This window comes from Nymphaea colorata, chromosome 6 (genome assembly GCF_008831285.2).
Source record: "Nymphaea colorata isolate Beijing-Zhang1983 chromosome 6, ASM883128v2, whole genome shotgun sequence".
Lineage (NCBI taxonomy): Eukaryota > Viridiplantae > Streptophyta > Magnoliopsida > Nymphaeales > Nymphaeaceae > Nymphaea > Nymphaea colorata.
The window spans coordinates 6,128,536-6,149,344 of record NC_045143.1 but is presented as its reverse complement, the minus strand read 5'-3'; the positions used below and the strand labels follow the sequence as shown (position 1 = coordinate 6,149,344).

The following is a 20,809-nucleotide window of genomic DNA, read 5'->3' as shown; positions in this document are numbered from 1 at the left end:
TCAACCTGCTTGCTGGACGAAACCAGGTGTATTTAATATTTTTAATTCATAAGAGACGTGTCCGTGAACTGTTGATCTAACCAATTATTGGTCACTTTTTAAATACTAAACAGCACTCACTACAAGCTTTTTCGAATAAAAAAAAAAAAGTGCTGTCAAGTTTTTTTTCATGTAAAGAGGTCCGAGGAAGAGGAGCAAGAAAGTAATGGCGGCACTCGACGAGGGGCTGTGGTCGTGGTGGTGGCGCACCAGCAACGACCGAGATGCGGTAGCGCGAAACGTCCTTACTCTAGCCATCTCGTTTCTCCTGCTCCTCCTCCCATGGCTGCTCCTTTCCAGAAGGTCCGCCCGCCTCCCTCCAGGGCCGCCGGGCTGGCCCTTCGTCGGCAACCTCCTTTCGCTGAAGCCCAACCTCCACGAACATTTCACCGACCTCGCTTGCCGCTACGGCCCCATCCTCAGGGTCTACCTCGGCACCAAGCTCGCCGTGGTCGTCAGCTCGCCTTCCCTGGCCGAGCAGGTGCTGAGGGAGCACGACAGGATCTTCGCCAATAGAGACCCTCCTGCCATCGCCCCGCGCATAACCTACGGCGGTGTGAACATTGTCTGGACTTCCGATGGGCCAACCTGGCGCATGCTAAGGCGGATCTGCGTCCGGGAGATGCTCGGCTCCACGGTCCTGGACTCGCTTTACCACCTGCGCCGGTGGGAGGTCCGGCAGATCGTGGCCGACATCTATAAAAAGTCCGGCGAGCCGGTGAATATAGGCGAGCACGTGTTCGTGGCCATTGTCGGGACCATAACGAGTATGATGTGGGGAGCGACGGGTGAGGAAGGGGAGGAGAGGAGGAAGCTCGGCGCTCGTTTCAGGAGTTTGGTCGGTGAGCTGACGGAGCTTCTGGGGAGGCCTAACTTGGGGGATGCGTTTCCGGCGTTGGCGCCACTTGACCTTCAAGGTGTGAATAGAGATGCAGACAAGGTTCTTCCTTACTTTCATGACATGATCAACTCCATGATAGAGAGGAGATATAAGATGGTGGATAAAGGGAGTGATTTCTTGGGTTATCTTCTCAGAGTGAAGGAGCAAGAGGATGAGAAGACGCCGCTCACCATGAACCAAGTGAAGGCATTACTGATGGTACGTGCACTCCATTGTCTTCTCCTCTCTCCGATCTCTTTATTTAACAATTCTTTTAGAATTTGGTTTCTCTAGCGTTTTGTTCGCCTAAAGAAAGATCAACATTGAGGGAAAAATATAAGCAGCGGAAAGGGAGAAATCGCTACTAAGTTCCTAGTAAGTCTGTTTTGCTTGGATTCCTTAGCTATCACTTAAAACGTGGGACAAGCAGGTTTGGATCTAGCGTTTGTTCAACCTGATCATGAGTACCATAGATATCTAGCTTTCCGATCATATTTGAGATCAATCTTGGACTTGCGGCTGAATTTGTAAGAACAGTCTCAGTTCTAACCAAATTTACATATAAGACGGAGACAACTTCCGCCGAACTTGCCAATAAATTTATATACCAATAGACAGATTATATATGCACTATTAATAATTTTTCTTCAAATGGTTGAACATTAAGAGTCATTGTCTATTTCATAACACATAGCTCAAAGGGGTTTGACACAATTGGGTAGTGAAGTGGTCCACTCAAAATGGGGTCTGTGAATGTAGTGATAAGAAGGATACTTGTTTTATGAATGTGTTGAGGAATACATTTAGGGCATTTTGGTAAATAGAACAGTTTGAAACTATCTCATGAATCTATCATAAAAATGGAGATAGATTAATATAACACTTCTTAAGTATTTATTAACCGATCTTTACAGCACTTCATAGAACACAATATTCATGTTACCAAATACCTTTTTAAGAGTGACTCTTTATTCCTGCTTATGAGATTTTGAAAATGCGTCTTTTCAATTTTAACTTTTTTCTCTTACGTTCATTTTCTGAATTTGCTAAGTCAAGGATCTTCAGCTTTCTCATTCACAACCGATGGTCAATCGATTTGAATCTTTCTAAGCTAGCATTCATTTAATTTAAAAACGGGCTTCAAGAAACTGCATGCGTTATTTTCACCTGTATATATATCTATATGACATGAACAAAAGTATTTCTAGGACATGGTGGTAGGCGGAACGGACACAACATCCAATACACTGGAATGGGCAATGGCGGAAATGCTGCAGAAACCAGAGATACTGAAGAAAGCGCAGAGAGAACTGGAGGAGGTGGTCGGAATCGACGGCATAGTAGAGGAGTCGGACGTGCCGAAGCTGCACTATCTCAGGGCCGTCGTAAAAGAGACGCTACGCCTGCACCCGGTTCTGCCGCTGCTCGTGCCTCACTGCCCCAGCTCCTCCTGCAATGTAGGCGACTACGTCATCCCAAAGGGCACAAGGGTTTTCATCAATGTCTGGGCGGTTCACAGAGATCCTGCGTGCTGGGATAATCCCTTGGAGTTCGATCCCGAGAGGTTTCTGAGAGAAACCCACTGGGATTTCACCGGCAATGATTTCCGATATTTTCCCTTTGGGTCGGGGAGGAGGATATGCGCCGGCATTGCCATGGCCGAGAGGATGGTCGGCTTCTGCTTAGCTTCTCTGATACATTCCTTCAACTGGCGTGTGCAGGAGGGAGAGAAGCTCGACCTCGCGGAGAAGTTTGGCATTGTGATGAAGAAGGCTGTTCCGCTTCTTGCTGTTCCTGAACCAAGGTTGCCCAAGCCAGAACTGTACGTATGAAGTCATGAAGTTGAAGCGTCAGATGATTATATAGACTGGTCATGTTTACCTGAAGACATCTGTATTTTGTGAAAATTGTTTTCTTAGTTTTCCGCTGCATCTTCTTCAGAGGGTTGGTCGATAGCTAGCCTTCAGGGATGACCAGAATAAGTTTATCTGGCAGGCGCTATATGCCTCATTAGTGCAAGTCCTAGTTTATTTATGTAAGAGATTTTATGATGAGAGGGAAGGGTTGTTGATAAGATTGTTAGTATTGGTTTCTTGTTCATTGCCATAAAACAATTGTAAGAAAAGGCAAATAAAAGATGGAAGAATGCAGAGAAAGGCCAAATAACAGAGACTAGCTGAGTTAATATGAAAGAGAGCTAATAAGAAACAGAGAAGAATGAGAAAACAGAGCATAAGACGGCGAGGAAAAGAACACAAGATAAAAGCCAAAAGAGCTCCCCACTCGCCGCCCTGCCCTTTTTTTTTGTTTATGCAATAACATGGTACAAATGATTGGCTAGAAGAATTGCAGCTTGTTTCAGGATTCTACAATTTTCTACAAACTTCTGATAACAAACTTCTTCTAGACGCATCCATGGAGTAACTGGAAGGAAGGCAACATAAAAGGAATTTATCAATGCAAGCTGCGATGCATGATACGAACCATAATTCCGCAGAAACCACAATTACAATACCATTGTCTCCGTATTTCTTTTGCACAACTAATTTCAACAGCTATGGATTAATTTACAAATATCATGAAAAGAGAGAGAGAGAGATTTGTAAAGGCATAATTTTAATTTTTTTTACTTTTTTACAATCTTAACTTGCCCTTATGATTTTTTTTTTTAAATTTATTTTGAAGGAAACATTTTGGTCATTTTCACCATTGTGCACGAAAAATCGTGCAAGAGGTGACGTGTAAAACCACACGCTTCGCGCTAGAGAGTACAATCACGTCGCGATATTTTACAAGCAAAGCCCAAAACCTCTGGGTGGTCCATATACACCGCTTTTTTTTTTTTTTTTGTATAAACGAGGAAGCAAGAAGAGCGAATAATTGAGACAATGGCGGCACTCGACGAGGGGCTGTGGTCGTGGTGGTGGCGAACCAGCAACGACCGAGATGCGATTGCGAGAAACGTCCTCACTCTGCTCATCCCTTTCCTCCTCCTCCTCCTCCCATGGCTGCTCCACTCAAGAAGCTCCGCTCGCCTCCCTCCAGGGCCTCCCGGCTGGCCCCTCGTCGGCAACCTCCTCTCCCTGAAGCCCAACCTCCACGAACATTTCACAGACCTAGCCGGCCGCTATGGCCCCATCCTCAGGGTCTACCTCGGCACCAAGCTCGCCGTGGTCGTCAGCTCGCCCTCCCTGGCGGAGCAAGTGCTCAAGTTGCACGACAAGGTCTTCGCCAATAGAAACCCGCCTGCCATCGCCCAGCGCTTATCCTACGGCTGTGTGGACATTGTCTGGACTTCTGATGGGCCAACCTGGCGGATGCTGCGCCGGATCTGCGTCCGGGAGTTGCTCGGCACCACGGCCATGGACACGCTTTACTACCTGCGCCGGCGGGACGTCCGGCAGGTCGTGGCCGACTTCTCCAAGAAGTCCGGTCAACCGGTGAATATAGGCGAGCACGTGTTCGTGGCCATGATCGGCACCGTAACGGGTATGTTGTGGGGAGATACGGCTGAGGAAGGGGAGGATCTGAGGAAGGACGGCGCTCGGTTCAGGAGGTTGATCGGTGATCTCATGGAGCTTTTGGGGAGGCTTAACATAGGGGACGCACTTCCGGCGTTGGAGCGACTTGATCTTCAAAGTGTGAACAGAGATGCAGACACGGTGTTTGCTTACTTTGATGGGATTATCAACTCCATGATAGAGACGAGATCGAAGATGGTGGATAAAGGGAAGGATTTCTTGGGTTGTCTTCTCAGAGTGAAGGAGGAAGGGGATGAGAAGACGGCGCTCACCATGGACCAAGTGAAGGCATTACTGCTGGTGCGTGCATTCCATTGTCATCTCCTCTCGCCATCACTTTTGTGACAAAATATCTATCACCTTTTCTCATTGTCAGTTATCGCCCATCCTATGAATTTGAGAGGACATATAAATATCTATGAGTTTATGGCAGAGAAAGAGGCAACTGCCCCTCATTTGGGTCCACCGTAATGAATTTGAAAGGACATATAAATATCTATGAGTTTGTGGCAGAGAAAGAGACAACTGCCCCTCATTTGGCTCCCATCCTACTACATGAATTATTGAGCATTTCAGTTTTTCTTTATGTTGCATATGGGTTGTGCATATAATTTTACTTTGGCTACCAACCAGGTTTATCTTTTTCTGCCGTTCTTAATTTATGTTTTATGGGGTGAACAGTATAAAATTTTATACTCCATAGTCTGTACTTTGTTGGATCATAAAGTTCATTTTAGACATTAAAAAAATTGACTTTTTAAGGATTTTCTAACATATATATATATATATACATATATATATATATATATATATATATATACATATATATATAGAAGAAAGAGAGAGAGAGAGAGAGAAATTGGCAAAACCTAGACATTTAGGTCAAGGATAAAAACCAGACCCATTGATTTTTTGTTAAAAAACTATTTTAAATAAAATATAAACATCTTACTATGTTTATAAAAACTATTTTGATATAAAGCATGTTTTGATTAAAGTTGTTTTAATGAAAAATATTGATTTTTTTATTATAATGTCTTGAAGGCTGTACATTTTTTTCTTACCATAAAAACATTACCATAAAATTTAACAAATGATCAACTGAGTATATGTTTTGCATCAACTCATTCTTAAGATCTTATTAAGTTTGATTGCAAAAAATGAAAAACATTTTAAAAGCCAAAATCAGAGGTTGGCTTATATCTGGTTCCACCAATCACTATATATATATATATATATATACATATATATATATATATATATATATATATGCACACACAAGTTTTCTTTAACTACCAAGTGTAACTAGGGATTTTAAAAATTTCATTAGGTACCACTTAAAACGAGGGACCTAAGCTGGTCAGAATGGATTTGAATCTAGCGTTTTTTGAACCATATCGCTATCTAGCTCTCGATCATATTTGAGATCAGTCTTGGACTCGCAGCTGAATTTGTAAGAATAGAATCAGTTCTAACCAAACATACATACAAGCAGGAGACAACTTTCCCAGTAACTTGCCGATAAATTTATATACCAATAGATAGATTTATATATGAACAAGTTTCGTTATTTTACACTCATATTGTTATTTAGTAGTCATTAATAATTTTTTCTAGAGTTGGTTGAACATTGAAGAGTAATTCTCTGTTCCATTGTGCTACATTAATTTTTTTTAACAGATCTCCCAAAAGGGTATAATGCACTTGATAAAAATTTAGGGAATAAGGCACTTGATAAAATATACAGCATTCCTGTTACCAAATACCTTCGAGGAATCATTCTTTATTCCTGTTTATTGTATTTTTAATCGATCTTATGAATTTTAACTTTCTTCTCTTATGTTTTACATTTTCTGAATTTGTTAAGTTCAACAACCTTCAGCTTTCGGGTTCATAACTGATGGTCAACCGATTTGAAATTTTCCAAGCTAGCATTTATTTAATTTGAAAACGGGCTTCAAGAAACTGCATTTGTTGTTTTCACCTGTATATATATATATATATATATATATGACATGAATGAAGTGTTCTCAGGACATGGTGATCGGCGGAACAGAGACAACATCCAGCATGGTGGAATGGGCAATGGCGGAAATGCTGCAGAAAGCAGAGACACTGAAGAAAGCACAGAAAGAACTGGAGGAGGTAGTGGGACTTGACAGCATAGTAGAGGAGTCGGACGTGCCGAAGCTACAATATCTCAAAGCCGTCGTGAAAGAGACGCTGCGCCTGCACCCGGTCCTGCCGCTGCTAGTGCCCCACTGTCCTAGCTCCTCCTGCAGCGTAGGCGACTACGTCATCCCAAAGGGCACAACGGTTTTCATCAATGTCTGGGCAATTCATAGAGATCCTGCGTTTTGGGATAACCCGTTGGACTTCGATCCCGAGAGGTTTCTGCGGGAACCTCACTGGGACTTCACCGGCAAAGATTTTCGTTATTTTCCGTTTGGGTCGGGGAGGAGGATATGTGTCGGCATGGCCATGGCTGAGAGAATAGTCGGCTACTGTTTAGCGTCTCTGGTACATTCCTTCAACTGGCGCGTGCCTGAGGAAGAGAAGCTCGACCTCGCCCAGAAGCTTGGAACTGTGATGAAGAAGGCTGTTCCGCTTCTTGCTGTTCCTGAACCAAGGTTGCCGAAGCCAGAACACTACATATGAAGTCATGAAGACGAAGCATCACGAAGCATCAGATGAAAATATAGGCTGGTAATGTTTACCTTATGATATCTTTATGTTGTGATAATGGTTTTCTTAGGTTTTTCCCTGCATCTTATTGAGAGGGTTGATGGAGAGCTAGCTTTCATGGATGACCAGAATAAGTTTGTCAGTCAGTCCTGAAACAATGAAGGTTGACAAAGAAAATAATAACTCAAGGAAAAAATGGGAGAACCTCTTGCGTGATGATGAGCAAGAGTAATTCAAAACTTATACAATATGATTTACAAGACGTTACATCTAATGCAGACAATTACAAAATATGGTAACAACATAATGAAAGCAGTATTCAAGGGATTACCATAGAATTTTAAAATTTACCCAGCGATCTCTACTGTGCGTGGTAGGAACAATGCTCAGCTTGTCTCTCTAAATTCTTTGAACTTAACAAATCCAAGAGGTTTTGTGAGCCCATTTGCTATTTGCTTGGATGATCTAATAAATTTATTGAAATATTTCTTTTTGACACATGGTCTCATAGAAAGTGAAAATCAATTTCGACGTGCTTTATGCGAGCATGAAAGACATGATTCGTTGCTAAGTATAATGCCCCTATATTGTCGCACCACAAGGTTGGGGTTCCGGTTCATGAGATTCCCAATTCTGTCAATAAAGATTTTAGCGACAAAAGTTCGACAACAGCACATGCAAGAGATTTATATTCAGCTTCTATACTTGATCGGCCCATAGTTCGTTGCTTTTTAAATGCCCAAGATATAATATTATCACCCAAAAACATCATGCGTCCACCTATTGAGTTTCTATCTTCAATACTTCCAGCCCAATCCGCATTCACAAATGTGCTCAAATGAATATGATCTGATTTTTGAATACACAAGCCAAACTGACTCTTGCCCTTTAAATATATGAGAATTTGCTTTATGAGGCTCCAATGGCAGTCCAACAGTTGATGCATGTATTGATGCTTGATTTAATGCAAACACTACATCTGAATGCGTGAGAGTGATATTGTAATGATCCCACCACCCTCTAACAGAAGGTAGGAACCGAGAACGGAGCGGTAGATCTTGAAACATGGCCAACATGCATAGGAGTTTGGACAGACTTGACATTGGTCATTTTAGCTTTTTGTAAAACATTTTGGAGATATGATTGTTGCCGAAAGACCAAATAGTTAGGTTGTCGAGTCACCTCTATGCCGAAAAGTATGATAAATCTCTCAAGTGTTTGATTGAAAAGGATGCTTGAAGTTTGGTGAGAGTTTGATTTATGAGCTCAATTGATGATTTGGTGACAATAACATCATCAACATAAACTAAGATGTATATCTTTTCACATCCTTTGTTGAAAATAAAAAGAGATACATCTGATTGAGATACCTAAAATCCAATGGTGCTGAGAACGGCGCTAAGACGGTGATACCATGTGCGAGGGGCCTGCTTTAGCCTACAAAGTGCCTTATTTAGTTTGCATACATGAGATGAAAACTTTGGATCCTCAAACCCTTCTGGGTTGAGCAATATAAACATCTTCATTGAAAAAACCCTTTAGAAATGCATTATCAAAATCGAGTTGGCGAAGAGGTCATGCATGTTGCACAACAATGGTGAGGATGACTCGAATGGTAGTGGGCTTAACAGTAGGCTGAAAGTTTCCAAATAATCCACCTCGGCTTCTTGTAAAAATCATTGAGCAACCAGGTGTGCCTTGTACCTAGAAATGAAACCATTAGCATCTTGTTTAATTTTGTATATCCATTTAGTATCAATAATATTATTTGCTGGCTATCATGGCACATAATCCAAGTTTGATTCTTATGCAATGCATGTATTTCTTGTTGCATAGCTTTAATCCAGTGAGTGGCAGCGCTCACTTCCTTGAATGTGACTGGTTCATGTTTTGAATCCATCTTTATTTGAGCAGAATGTCTTGGGTTTGAGAGAACCCATCATAAAGCAGATGATCATTTGATGCGAGTGAGCTGATGGCCGACTAGTAGCTGTAGTGGTGTCTGGACTGTGTAGTTCACTTGTAGTTGGCACTTGAAGATTTGGATCAACAGTATTATGAGGCTCGAATGGAAAAAGTTGTGACACTGGATCATTTTCTGACTGAGTCTAGATGGCCTCATGCTCAACAACACTCGATGAAGTTTGCCCACTCTATATTATTGAGTGGTTGAATAATGATGGTCCCTAGATTTGAGTCTTTTATTGCATCTGGTCCTGTAAGAGTTGGATATGCTATATTACATGCATTAATAGTAGAGAAATGAAATTGATGTACCCATTGTTGTAAATAAGCTTCTTGGAAGGAGAAATCATGAGAGTTACTAGAGCCTTTAGAGTGCTCATAAAAAATGACATGACGAGAAATTAAAACTAGCCTCAATTTGAGATCTAGACACATATATCCCTTGTGTCAACTCCCCTTTCTAATAAAAATATAAGGATTGGTCTTTGGTTGAAACTTGGTATCATTGCTCAACATCAATAATGGATAGCACTTGGATCCAAAAACATAAAGAAATCCATAGTTGAGAACTTGATTGAACATCATTTGAATATGTGATTTTTGATCTAGTTTGAGAGCAGGCAGCCAGTTAATTATATAGACAACCGTTTGAAATGCATCAACCCAATATCGATGGTGAAGTTGAGTATCATGAAGCATACTTAACCTGGTTTCGACGACATGCTAATTCTTTCTTTCTACAATCCTCTTTTGTTCGGGTGTATATGGGCATGAAAAACAATGCATAATTCCTTGACTTTCAAATTCACTCTCAAAATTTTTATTTCAAAATTCTCATCCATTGTTCGATTGAATAGATTTGATGGTGGTTTTCAACTGTTTTTCCACAATAAGTTTGCAATTGACAAAGCATTGATATACTTCTCGTTTACTTTTCAATGGAAATAGCCAGGCAAGGCGGGAATAATGATTAATAATCAATAAAAAATACTTAAAACAATCTTTAGACTCCATAGGGGCTGGTCTCCAAACATTCATGTGAAGGAGATCAAGAGTTCTAGTAACATGAAAAAGGACAACGGAAAAGACAATTTATGCATCTTTCCGATTAGACAGTGTTCACACACCTCTTTCAGAATAGGGCTATTTATTGAAATATGATTAAGAAAATTAAGCAAAGACACTATGTTCCTACCTGAGTCGCCGATGCCATTCGTCATACGACCCTCAAACTTTCTTTATTTGTTCACACCCACCTTCTTGATGTGACCCTCAAACTTTCTTTATTTGTTCACACCCACCTTCTTGATGTCACCATCAGTTCTAGTCCTTACTTGAACTGGGTAAAGGCCATCACAAATTCAAAAATGCAATTATTATATGATGTAAGCTGACCTACAGAAATCAAATTATGTGCAATCTTAGGGACCTGTAAACTTATTGTTCAAAATAAAAGAAGTCCCTTGAATATTAACCGGTAAGTTCCTACATGAGAAATAGGTAGAAACATACCATTTCCAAACATTATGGATTCCGAACCCGAGGTAAGTTTGCTTGTTTTCCAAATGTTCGTCACTAACGATAGTATTATTGGTTGCTCCTGTATTTAGATTCCAATATTCATCACCAAATTCTTGCAATGACATTGCTGAAAAAGCATGGGGATTAATATCCCAACATGTCTTCACTGTGTGGCCCTTATGGCCACAATATTGATTTAGATGTTTGTTGATGGTTATTGGATTGATGCTGATTTCTACTACGACCACCTCTTCCTTGATAAAATCATCGATCGTGTCCACGTCCGCGACCTCAAATGATATTGAAGGTTGTTATAGTAACTTGTTTTTCCATAGGCGATTCAGTAACGTCATGTTTCATAAGTTGAAGACGTGTTTCTTGGCTTAATAGGAGATCATAGAGCTCGGCAAAAGTGGGCATCTTTGCTACGGACGTGACTAGAAAGGTGACCAGACTCTTATAATTCAATGGAAGTCCATTGAGCACAATTTGAACTAAATCTTCATTTTGGCGTATGACAGCCAGCAACATCAAGAGAGTCAACTAAAAGTTTAATTTTCTGCTATGCAAGTAAGAAACCATGTCTGAGTTACCTTTCTTAATGAAGATCACATCCTTTTTCAATAACATGACTTGCAGTGGAGACTGAGACCCATAGGATTTTTCCAACAAAGACTAGGCTTCTCGTGTAGAGTGAGTCCTGATTATTTGACTACGATGGCTTTAGTCCAGCTTAAAACCAATTGATCCAATTTTCTCCATATAGCAAACTCAGGATTGGGTTCATCTTTGCCATCTCTTGGAATGGTTTTTTGTCGGAGCTTAAGCTGATCCATCGACAAACTTCAATAGGTCTTGTGGTATCATAACAGATTCAAGTTGACTCCTCCTTAACACATGATTATCTCTGTTTAACTTCACAGAGACTGAGTTGCAATTGTGTTCCACTGCGTTGACAATGACGACACCATATGCTTAATAGACGAATGCTTTGATACCATCAAACAATGAAGGTTCAGAAAGAAAACAACAACTCAAGGAAAAAATGAGAGAACCTCTTGCGTGATGATGAGCAAGAGTAATACTGAACTTATATAATATGATTTACAACACATTACATATGCTAGAGACAATCACAAATTATGGTAACAACATAATGAAAGAAATATTCAAGGGATTACAATAGAATTTTAAAATTTGAAATTCCTTTCCTTAGTTGTGCTGATCCTCCACCCGGCGATCTCTACTTGACATGTTAAGCTGATTCAACCACCCAGTGATCTCTCCATGACATCTGGAGAATCTTTCACAAGTTGACATATGCCCTATTAAAGCAAGTTCTAGTTTACATAAGTAAGACATTATATTATGAGAGAGAACTGTTATTGATAACTCAAGGTTGCTAGTACTGGTTTTATGTTCATTGCCATGAAACAATTGTAAAAAAACAAGGCAAATAAAAGATGGAAGAATGCAGAGATAAAGCGAAGAACAGAAACAAGCTGCTGAGCTAAAACGAAAGACAGCTAACAAGAAACACAGCAGGAATGAGAAAACAGAGTATATATCCATAATCCCATTACCATCCAGTCCTTTTCAAATTATGACAGATTGTAGCAGTTGTTCCATCAAATTTGACACAAAATAGTGACATGTCTCCAACTGCTCTGTTCTACCACAGGCCTTGGTTGCTGAAGGTTTTGACACAAGTTCAAACACAGTGGAAGAATGTGCCATGGCAGAAAACGCGGAAGAATCCAGAGGCCGTGAGGAAGGCTCCTCAATTGCGGGCACACCTCTGTGCACACAACAAATATCCACCAAGGAAATGAAAGAATGGGGTGGCAACTGGTAGCATTTCAGTAATTTTTATAAAGCTATGTACATTTTAGTTTTTTAATGTTTCCATATAATTCCCATTTTATCCATGCAAAAGTAATTTTTTCTTCAACTCAATGGGGTGCATTTTAGTCATTATACGCGTCTATGCATGTAACCAGCTTCGGTGACACTGACTAGGTGATTATCTGTTTAAGGGCAGCCATCAAGGAAGTATTGCGCCTCCACCCAATCTTGCCACTCCTTGTCATCCACTGTCCTAGCTCACCCAGCAAGGTGGCTGGGTTCCACATTCATACGGGAACTTCTTTTTCTTCTTCTTTTATTTTTTTTTATAAAAGGTGAGTTTTTTTTTTTTTCCTCTCTGCATGCCCATCAATCATAGAGTTTACCGAGCTTGCTTTAGGAGTTAGTACGGTTCAGAAGAAGTGTGCACTAAAATGTGAGAGCGACTACCCTAGGATTTGAGCCCGTGTCCGCTATAACCCCTTGGGGTATATATATTGGTGTTTCCTTGTGAGTAGTTCTATTATATAAATTCAAGAAAAAATTAGAAAATGACACCTAACATTTGGGCAAATAACCCATCATCGCTCAAGCCTTCAACTTTTCAGAAAAAAATCTATCTCAAAGAGCTGCCTACTAAAAGGAAACAATAATTTTGGGTATAAGATGACAAAGTATCTTGCATCATGAGAACAAAAATATCTTCCTTCTTCCAAGGAAAATATACGTGAGGGTAATTTTATCATTTTATATCAAAACTTAATGTTTACTTTTAATAGTCAGCTTTTTAAAGTTCAGAACTTAGGGCAGCAGTGCCTACTAGCTGACTTTCATAAGTTATGCAACGATTCATTGTTTGCGCAAGTATTCATTTCATTATACACTAAGTGCATATAATTTTTTGCATTGGAAATTCACAAGGCTTATCAATTTGGATCATTTTTATATTTATGCGGTTCTTAAACATAATGAGCCTTACTATAAAAACCCTTTCACCTTATCTTTTTACTTAGTGTTGCTGAGATGTCTGCCAAAGCTTGTGGAATGCATTCTAAACAAAAGAATCAAGCCTTAAGCAAAGACAGGAGATGAATTGAATATTCAGTATATGTTGATGTCTTTCAAAAATTCATCGTCTAACGACCTTAATTTTTCAGGCAATTTCGTTTTTTAAAATTCAAAGTCGTTTTAAATTAAAATCATAATATGTAGAAATAACTTCTTAAAGCATCAACTTTTCAAACTATTAGGTGTCATTACTAGCTTAAAACCACCAACACTTACATAACATATCATATTACACCTTCAAGCACAATTGTTTCATAAAATCACATAGTACAATTGTATAGGATATCTCAAATTCTTTAAATTTATAAAATCCAATTACGACATAAAATCAGGTGGGCAGCGTCAATAATCAGGACCACAGAACAACATCATCACCACCGCTTCTATTCATGACGACCTGGAATGAAAAATTAGAGGTGAGAATTTGGGAAAGTTCTCAATACGAAGTCTACTATTGGTTTATCAGTTTGTATAAGTCAAACAATACAAAATCAAATCTACCTTGTTACTATATAAAGTCAGGAGAAACAATACATAGACTCTATATCAGATATGCACAATCATTTAAGAATGAATAATAAATATTTACAATAACAACATATGCATGTGGTAGTCATTATTTGTTGGTATTCTTGCAAACGTAATTAAATTTCTCTTATCAAATCACCACGAGCACTATACAGGTAGTGTCTCAATTGGCACTAGTATTTTCACACAACATTTTTATTATTGTACCCAAGAAAACAACTAATAACATTTGGATGACACGACACTAGCCCGTCCACAACCATCCTAGGCCACGAGAGTTCTGGCCATATACTGTTATACAGTTAGCCAAGATATGCATCAACCATTATGAGCATTCATGTTCAATTCAAATATTGTACCATGCTTTCCATGTATATACTGGTGTGGTGTGCTCATATGATTAATTTACTGCATGTTCAACGCATATAAGCATATGACTGAATCACAATAACCAACATAAATAAAGGTAATCAGAATAAAAGTACTATTTCATGCAATAATCATTAGAGACTACAACATGAATTTCAAATTCAAATGTAAACAACCTCATGATATAACAAGATCACAGTGACATCCACATGTAAGTAAATCTCAAACTGAGACTTATTCATATCCAAATCTTTTTGCAACTGCCATTCATGCATAAATCTATGTGTAGAACCAAAGAAATTGAATGACAAGAAGTAATTCGGTTTTTTCTACAATAAAGTGTCCCAGATGTCCATCATGAAACAAATGTATATGGCAAGCTTGTATATATGTTAACATAAGTCAAATCCAGATCCACATGTATTTTATATGCACGGACTTACATGAAAGGAATTCAATCCATATCTATTAAATGCAAATAAGATATATGAGATCCATACCCATATCTACTAGCTTCTCTCAATTGTTGCCTTATTTTCATAAAATTATCTATTAGTTGGAATTCAATTTATAATAATTAAACATAAGAAACTTAGTCTGAACTTGTACATGTTTAACTAACTTGATCAAACTAGATTTTGGATCGATATCTGAATAGAATCTGTTTGTGATAATGAACAATTTCAAAATGCATGTATTCTAAAAAAATCAATTGTAGTTCCAAAACCAATTATAAATTATTATTATTATTTTTTAACATAATGCCATACTGCCACCACTTCCTCAAACGTAGGCAGTGGCTAAAGTGAGGGAAACCCCAACTGCTCAACAATTTTTAATTAATAATAAATATTTAGCAATAATAATTATTAATTAAAAATATCACTTTATTTTGGAAAACAAAAAACGCAGGGGTTGCACATAGCTTATGATAAGAGATCATTAAGTTGCTTTAATAAAAGTAATTCAGGACTTGAGAACTGCTGACTAAAAGTGAATAATGAAAAGAGTACTGGGGGAGTGGGAGTAGCAGCATCTTAGTATCAGCTCTAGTCCTAGTCCTTGGGAAGTAGGAAGAAGGGAAAAGGCTTCGTCTTCACTCAAGCGGAGCAGTGAAGGATGTAAAAAACCTTTCAAGTCTTACAAGGCTTAAAAGGCGAGATCTTTTCTTGTCCACTCTATGTATGTTCGATGAATTTGATCACGATTTCAGGACAAGAATGAGATTCATCAATAAACCTCATGATTAAGTCATGGTTTAGAAGCGAGATGAATTGAGATTCCCACAAAAGAAAATTATCTGTGGACACCTTAACCGAGAGAAAACAGTATAAGTTTGGTAACAATATAGAAGAAAAGCCTGCAGAATTTTCTGGTCTTGACCGCTGTGTTGGAGTTTCCATGGCCACCATGCTCTGATGTAGACGCCATCGCTGAAGCGGTCTCAGACCATGTAAAATTGTGGGAACAACGATAAGGCAAGAGGATCATCTCTCGCCCAATCAAAATGAGACGACTTCATGCCTTTGATTCTTTTCTACGTGTCCCACCTTCTCCAATGAGGTTGTTCTCATAATTGGCCGAGTTAATCTGTTTACTGATGCCAATTTGAAGCCTTTCCGCTGGATCTGACAAAGAAATTAAGAATGGAGCTCATCACTAATCATAACTGGTATGTAGTTTGACCACTAAAACTTAGTAGGAATTTAAACTAATATCGGATAAAAAACTAGCTCAATTACATATATAAATGTTAGATTTGACACCGTTGAACCATGTGTTGGGTAATAAAATAGGAGTTCAGATCTCATTAAAATCCAGTTTGTATTGTTTGGTGGCGTGGAGTCTGCAGCATTTTTGTCCCCACATTCTGGTCGATCGATTGCCTCAACGCCGATAAGGACCGGGCACCTGTGAATTTGTGTTTGGTAATTTGTCATTCTCATAAATTTTCAACAACTGCACCTTTTATATATGCATATATATACATCGTGGTGCCTTTTATATATACATCGTGGCACCTTCTGAAACGTAGATATCTCATGAAATGGCGCCACCATCAACGTTGGTTTCTTTTCTTTTGTCTTTTGAGCACACGAAGAAAGGAGTTCTATAGATTGAGAGGAAGCAAGAAGGTTCGAAAAGTAAAAGTAATGGCGGCACTCGACGAGGGGCTGTGGTCGTGGTGGTGGCGCACCAGCAATGACCGAGACGCTATTGCGAGAAACGTCCTCACTTTGCTCATCCCCTTCCTCCTCCTCCTCCTCCCATGGCTGCTCCTCTCAAGAAGGTCCGCTCGCCTCCCTCCAGGGCCGCCCGGCTGGCCCCTCGTCGGCAACCTCCTCTCCCTGAAGCCCAACCTCCACGAACATTTCACCGACCTCGCAGGCCTCTACGGCCCCATCCTCAGGGTCTACCTCGGCACCAAGCTCGCCGTGGTCGTCAGCTCGCCCTCCCTGGCCGAGCAGGTGCTCAAGGAGCAGGACAGGGTCTTCGCCAACAGAGACCCACCTGCCGTCGCCGAGCGCATAACCTACGGCGGTGTGGACATTGTCTGGACTCCCGATGGGCCGACCTGGCGCATGCTACGGCGGATATGCGTCCGGGAAATGCTCGGCGCCACAGTCCTGGACTCGCTTTACCACCTGCGCCGGCGGGAGGTCCGGCAGATCGTGGCCGACATCTATAAAAAGTCCGGCGAGCCGGTGAATATAGGCCAGCAGGTGTTCGTGGCCATTGTCGGGACCATAACGAGTATGATGTGGGGAGCGACGGGTGAGGAAGGGGAGGAGAGGAGGAAGCTCGGCGCTCGTTTCAGGAGTTTGGTCGGTGAGCTGACGGAGCTTCTGGGGAGGCCTAACTTGGGGGATGCGTTTCCGGCGTTGGCGCCACTTGACCTTCAAGGTGTGAACAGAGATGCAGACAAGGTTCTTCCTTACTTTGATGAGATTATCAACTCCATGATGGATAAGAGATCGAAGATGGTGGATAAAGGGAAGGATTTCTTGGGTTATCTTCTCCGAGTGAAGGAGGAAGAGGATGAGAAGACGCCTCTCACCATGGACCAAGTGAAGGCGTTACAGATGGTACGTGTATTCCATCGTCCTCTCCTGTTTCTATCGCTTCATTATTATTATTTTTCCAGACTTTGGTTTCTCTAACGGACACTCTGTTTTCTTCACCCGAGGAAAGTTTAAATAGATGGAGACTCCCCTGGCACGATTTATTCGGAACATTAACGGAAAGATCTAAGCAAGAGGACTGGGAAAATCGTTCTTAATTTTCCCGTGGATCTGTTTTGCTTGGACTCTCAGTCACAAGTTCTGTTTTTGTGCGAAAATACCACAAGCGAGGAAAGCATGTCGTTTGTTTTCTTTTAGGGAGAATTTGTGGGCAATACGAAAGAACACAACTTGTGGATGTCTCTTTGCTTTGGAAAGTTTACCTTAAATCTTTCCAAATTTGTGGTTCAAGGTCGGCCTCGTATAAATATCTATCATATTTATAAAGGAGATTTGGCAATCAAAAGAACACGTGCCCCTACCTTATATCTAGTTTTGATTTGTTGCCTCAATGAATAGATTTAAATCGGATATATTCTTAATTATATCTATTATTTTAATTTGAATTCAAAAGAAAAGGTATATCTGAATCCAAATATGAAATCTGAGTTTATGACACGGATCTGACTTTAACATTCAGATCAGAATCCAAAAACCCGATTCTAAAATGAATCATACCGATTTCCAAAATCTAATGGCATTGAATATAGGATATTTTTTAAAACTAAATCTGATCCAAATTTAATCAAATATTTATGTGTATCTAAATTTGAATCCAAATCCAATAGAGTGTTATTCATTACATCTGAAACTGATGTGATTGCTTAATTTGATTTTTTTTTTTCTTTATTCGATTTTTTTGGGACGGTTCCCTCTGATATCCAACCCAAATGAGGCACATTGACATCCATAGCTCCGATAAACAATGTTAACCAAATTAACAAGCTTTCATTTATGTTGCACACAAATATTACCAATATAATTGGGTAGACCCAGAAAATTCTGGTTAAGAAACATTAGTTATGAACTTTAAAATTTTTAAGGGACATCAACATGTAAATAAAAAATATGGAAACCTGCTTGAAGATGAAAGGAAATTAAAATTTCCTGTTACAGTAGACTCAGACTTCATGGAGCTATTTTGAGTTTTCACCTGCGTATATGTAGAGATGACTTAATGAACAAAGTTTGGACAGGACATGGTGGTAGGCGGAACGGACACAACATCCAACACAGTGGAATGGGCAATGGCGGAAATGCTGCAGAAACCAGAGATACTGAAGAAAGCGCAGAGAGAACTGGAGGAGGTGGTCGGAATCGACGGCATAGTAGAGGAGTCGAACGTGCCGAAGCTGCACTATCTCAGAGCCGTCGTAAAAGAGACTCTGCGCCTGCACCCGGTCCTGCCGTTGCTCGTGCCTCACTGTCCCAGCTCCTCCTGCAATGTAGGCGACTACGTCATCCCAAAGGGCACAAGGGTTTTCGTCAATGTCTGGGCCATTCACAGAGATCCTGCGTGCTGGGATAACCCGTTGGAGTTCGATCCCGAGAGGTTTCTGCGGGAACCTCACTGGGACTTCACCGGCAAAGATTTTCGTTATTTACCTTTTGGGTCGGGAAGGAGGATATGCGCCGGCATCGCCATGGCCGAGAGGATGGTCGGCTTCTGTTTAGCTTCTCTGGTACATTCCTTCAACTGGCGTGTGGCGGAGGGAGAGAAGCTCGACCTCGAAGAGAAGTTTGGGATTGTGATGAAGAAGGCTGTTCCGCTTCTTGCTGTTCCTGAACCAAGGTTGCACAAGCCAGAACAGTACATATGAAGCCATGAAGTTGAAGCATCAGATGATTATAGACTGGTCATGTTTACCTTAAGACATCTGTATTTGTGAAAATGGTTTTCTTATGTTTTTCCCTGCATCTGATTCAGAGGCTTGATCGAGAGCAGGCGCTTTATGCCCACTAAAGCAAGTTCTAGTTTATTTATGTAAGACTATATTACGAGAGGAAACTATAATTGATAAGATTGTTAGTATTGGTTGCATGTTCATTGCCATAAAAAATTTGTAAAAAGAAATGCAAATAAAAGATGGAAGAGTGCAGAGATAGAGCAAATAACAGAGACAAGTTGAGCCAAAGTGGTAACGAGAACTTTCAAATGCTATTCATGGCGTACTGAATGAGTAATGTTCAACCATATCCGGAAAACTTATGATCAAAGGTAACTTCTGAAAATTCACCTTCTATTTTGCAGAAAGCTACATGAGTCTCACGGTAAAAAACATGCTAACTTTAAATTCCGCATGCTCGTAAAAGTCAACAGCAGCGTGATCCAAGGGCATGTCTTTGAAATACAATCGTCTTACAAGATATTGAAATAATGTTTCATGCTACCACCCGACCATTTCATGATTTTTTTTCCTCATAAACTCTACTTAGTCATACAACTAAATCTACTCTATGCCAAACACTGGCCTGGTTACAATGATAACTTCTTGATATGTGCTTAAAATGGTGAATTATTGTTGAATTGAATCTTAATTTGGACTTCTCAATTAATGGCGCTATTGAGATGCTTGTGTACATTTTTAAAGTACATGTTTCTTTGACATGGTGAACGAGAGAAGATTTTATATGGTTGTTCTGGCATGCACTTCGGGTGAGACAACAAAGTAGACAGACAGGACATAAATCAAATGTATAATAGATAGGACAGACAAAATAGACAACAAAAAAAAAAAAGCAAATGACAGATAGAAAGAACTCGGTGTTTTGTTCCTAAAACTAACAAAAAATGGACCGACAATACAATGATAGGACTGCAAGGACTGTGCTAGACATGATATCCAGTCCGTTCTGTCCAGTTAAACAATTATCAAATGACTGCTGAGTGTAACTGCTCTCAAAAATCCTTCCAAAGATATGTAAATTACATAAGCTGAAGCAAGAACCTTACTTTTTTCGCTTTCCACTTAGTTTAGTTGCCCATGAAAATCGAATATCTCAAAAGAACCATGTATTAGATACAAATCCACTTACTAATGATATGTGGAATCTCTTAATAAAACTACTTGAATTCATATTTGAATTGAAGATATTTGAACCATTGACATTCCTAACATTGAAAACCCTGAGTTTTCTCCAAGAAGTTCGGGTCGCCATGTCTACGGTAGTCAGGATCCAAGTTCCTTACCACTTTTTTTTGTGTTCTTTTGTTATTTTTAGTAGCGTAACAGTATTCTTTCTTGTCTAGTGAATGTCATACATAACCAAATGCGCTGATATTAGATGATGAAAGCATTACGTTAAAAGATATGATAGTTTTCAAA

The 20,809-nt window shown here is 39.9% G+C and overlaps 3 protein-coding genes across 4 annotated transcripts; all 3 read left to right on the top strand.

Moving 5' to 3' along the window:
* Window positions 1–205: 205 nt before the first annotated feature.
* Window positions 206–3,387, top strand: LOC126410138 (flavonoid 3'-monooxygenase CYP75B137-like). The gene is made up of 2 exons (XM_050078304.1): window positions 206–1,138; window positions 2,128–3,387. The coding sequence occupies exons 1-2, from the start codon at window positions 206–208 to the stop codon at window positions 2,749–2,751; spliced, it is 1,557 nt and encodes a 518-aa protein (XP_049934261.1). The 3' UTR covers window positions 2,752–3,387.
* Window positions 3,388–3,566: 179 nt separating this feature from the next.
* LOC116255946 (flavonoid 3'-monooxygenase-like) lies at window positions 3,567–9,347 on the top strand. Of its 2 annotated transcripts, XM_050078529.1 has the most exons (3): window positions 3,567–4,740; window positions 6,475–7,146; window positions 9,040–9,347. In XM_050078529.1, exons 1-2 carry the CDS (start codon window positions 3,808–3,810, stop codon window positions 7,096–7,098), a joined length of 1,557 nt encoding a protein of 518 aa, XP_049934486.1. In that variant the 5' UTR covers window positions 3,567–3,807; the 3' UTR covers window positions 7,099–7,146; window positions 9,040–9,347. The 2 variants fall into 2 exon arrangements, with proteins under 2 accessions (XP_049934486.1, XP_049934485.1); XM_050078528.1 differs by lacking the exon at window positions 9,040–9,347 and having other exon boundaries at window positions 6,475–7,329.
* A 7,103-nt stretch (window positions 9,348–16,450) lies between these two features.
* On the top strand, window positions 16,451–19,517 carry LOC116255466 (flavonoid 3'-monooxygenase-like). Its single transcript, XM_031631295.2, has 2 exons — window positions 16,451–17,507; window positions 18,680–19,517. Exons 1-2 carry the CDS (start codon window positions 16,464–16,466, stop codon window positions 19,301–19,303), a joined length of 1,668 nt encoding a protein of 555 aa, XP_031487155.1. The 5' UTR covers window positions 16,451–16,463; the 3' UTR covers window positions 19,304–19,517.
* Window positions 19,518–20,809: the final 1,292 nt, after the last annotated feature.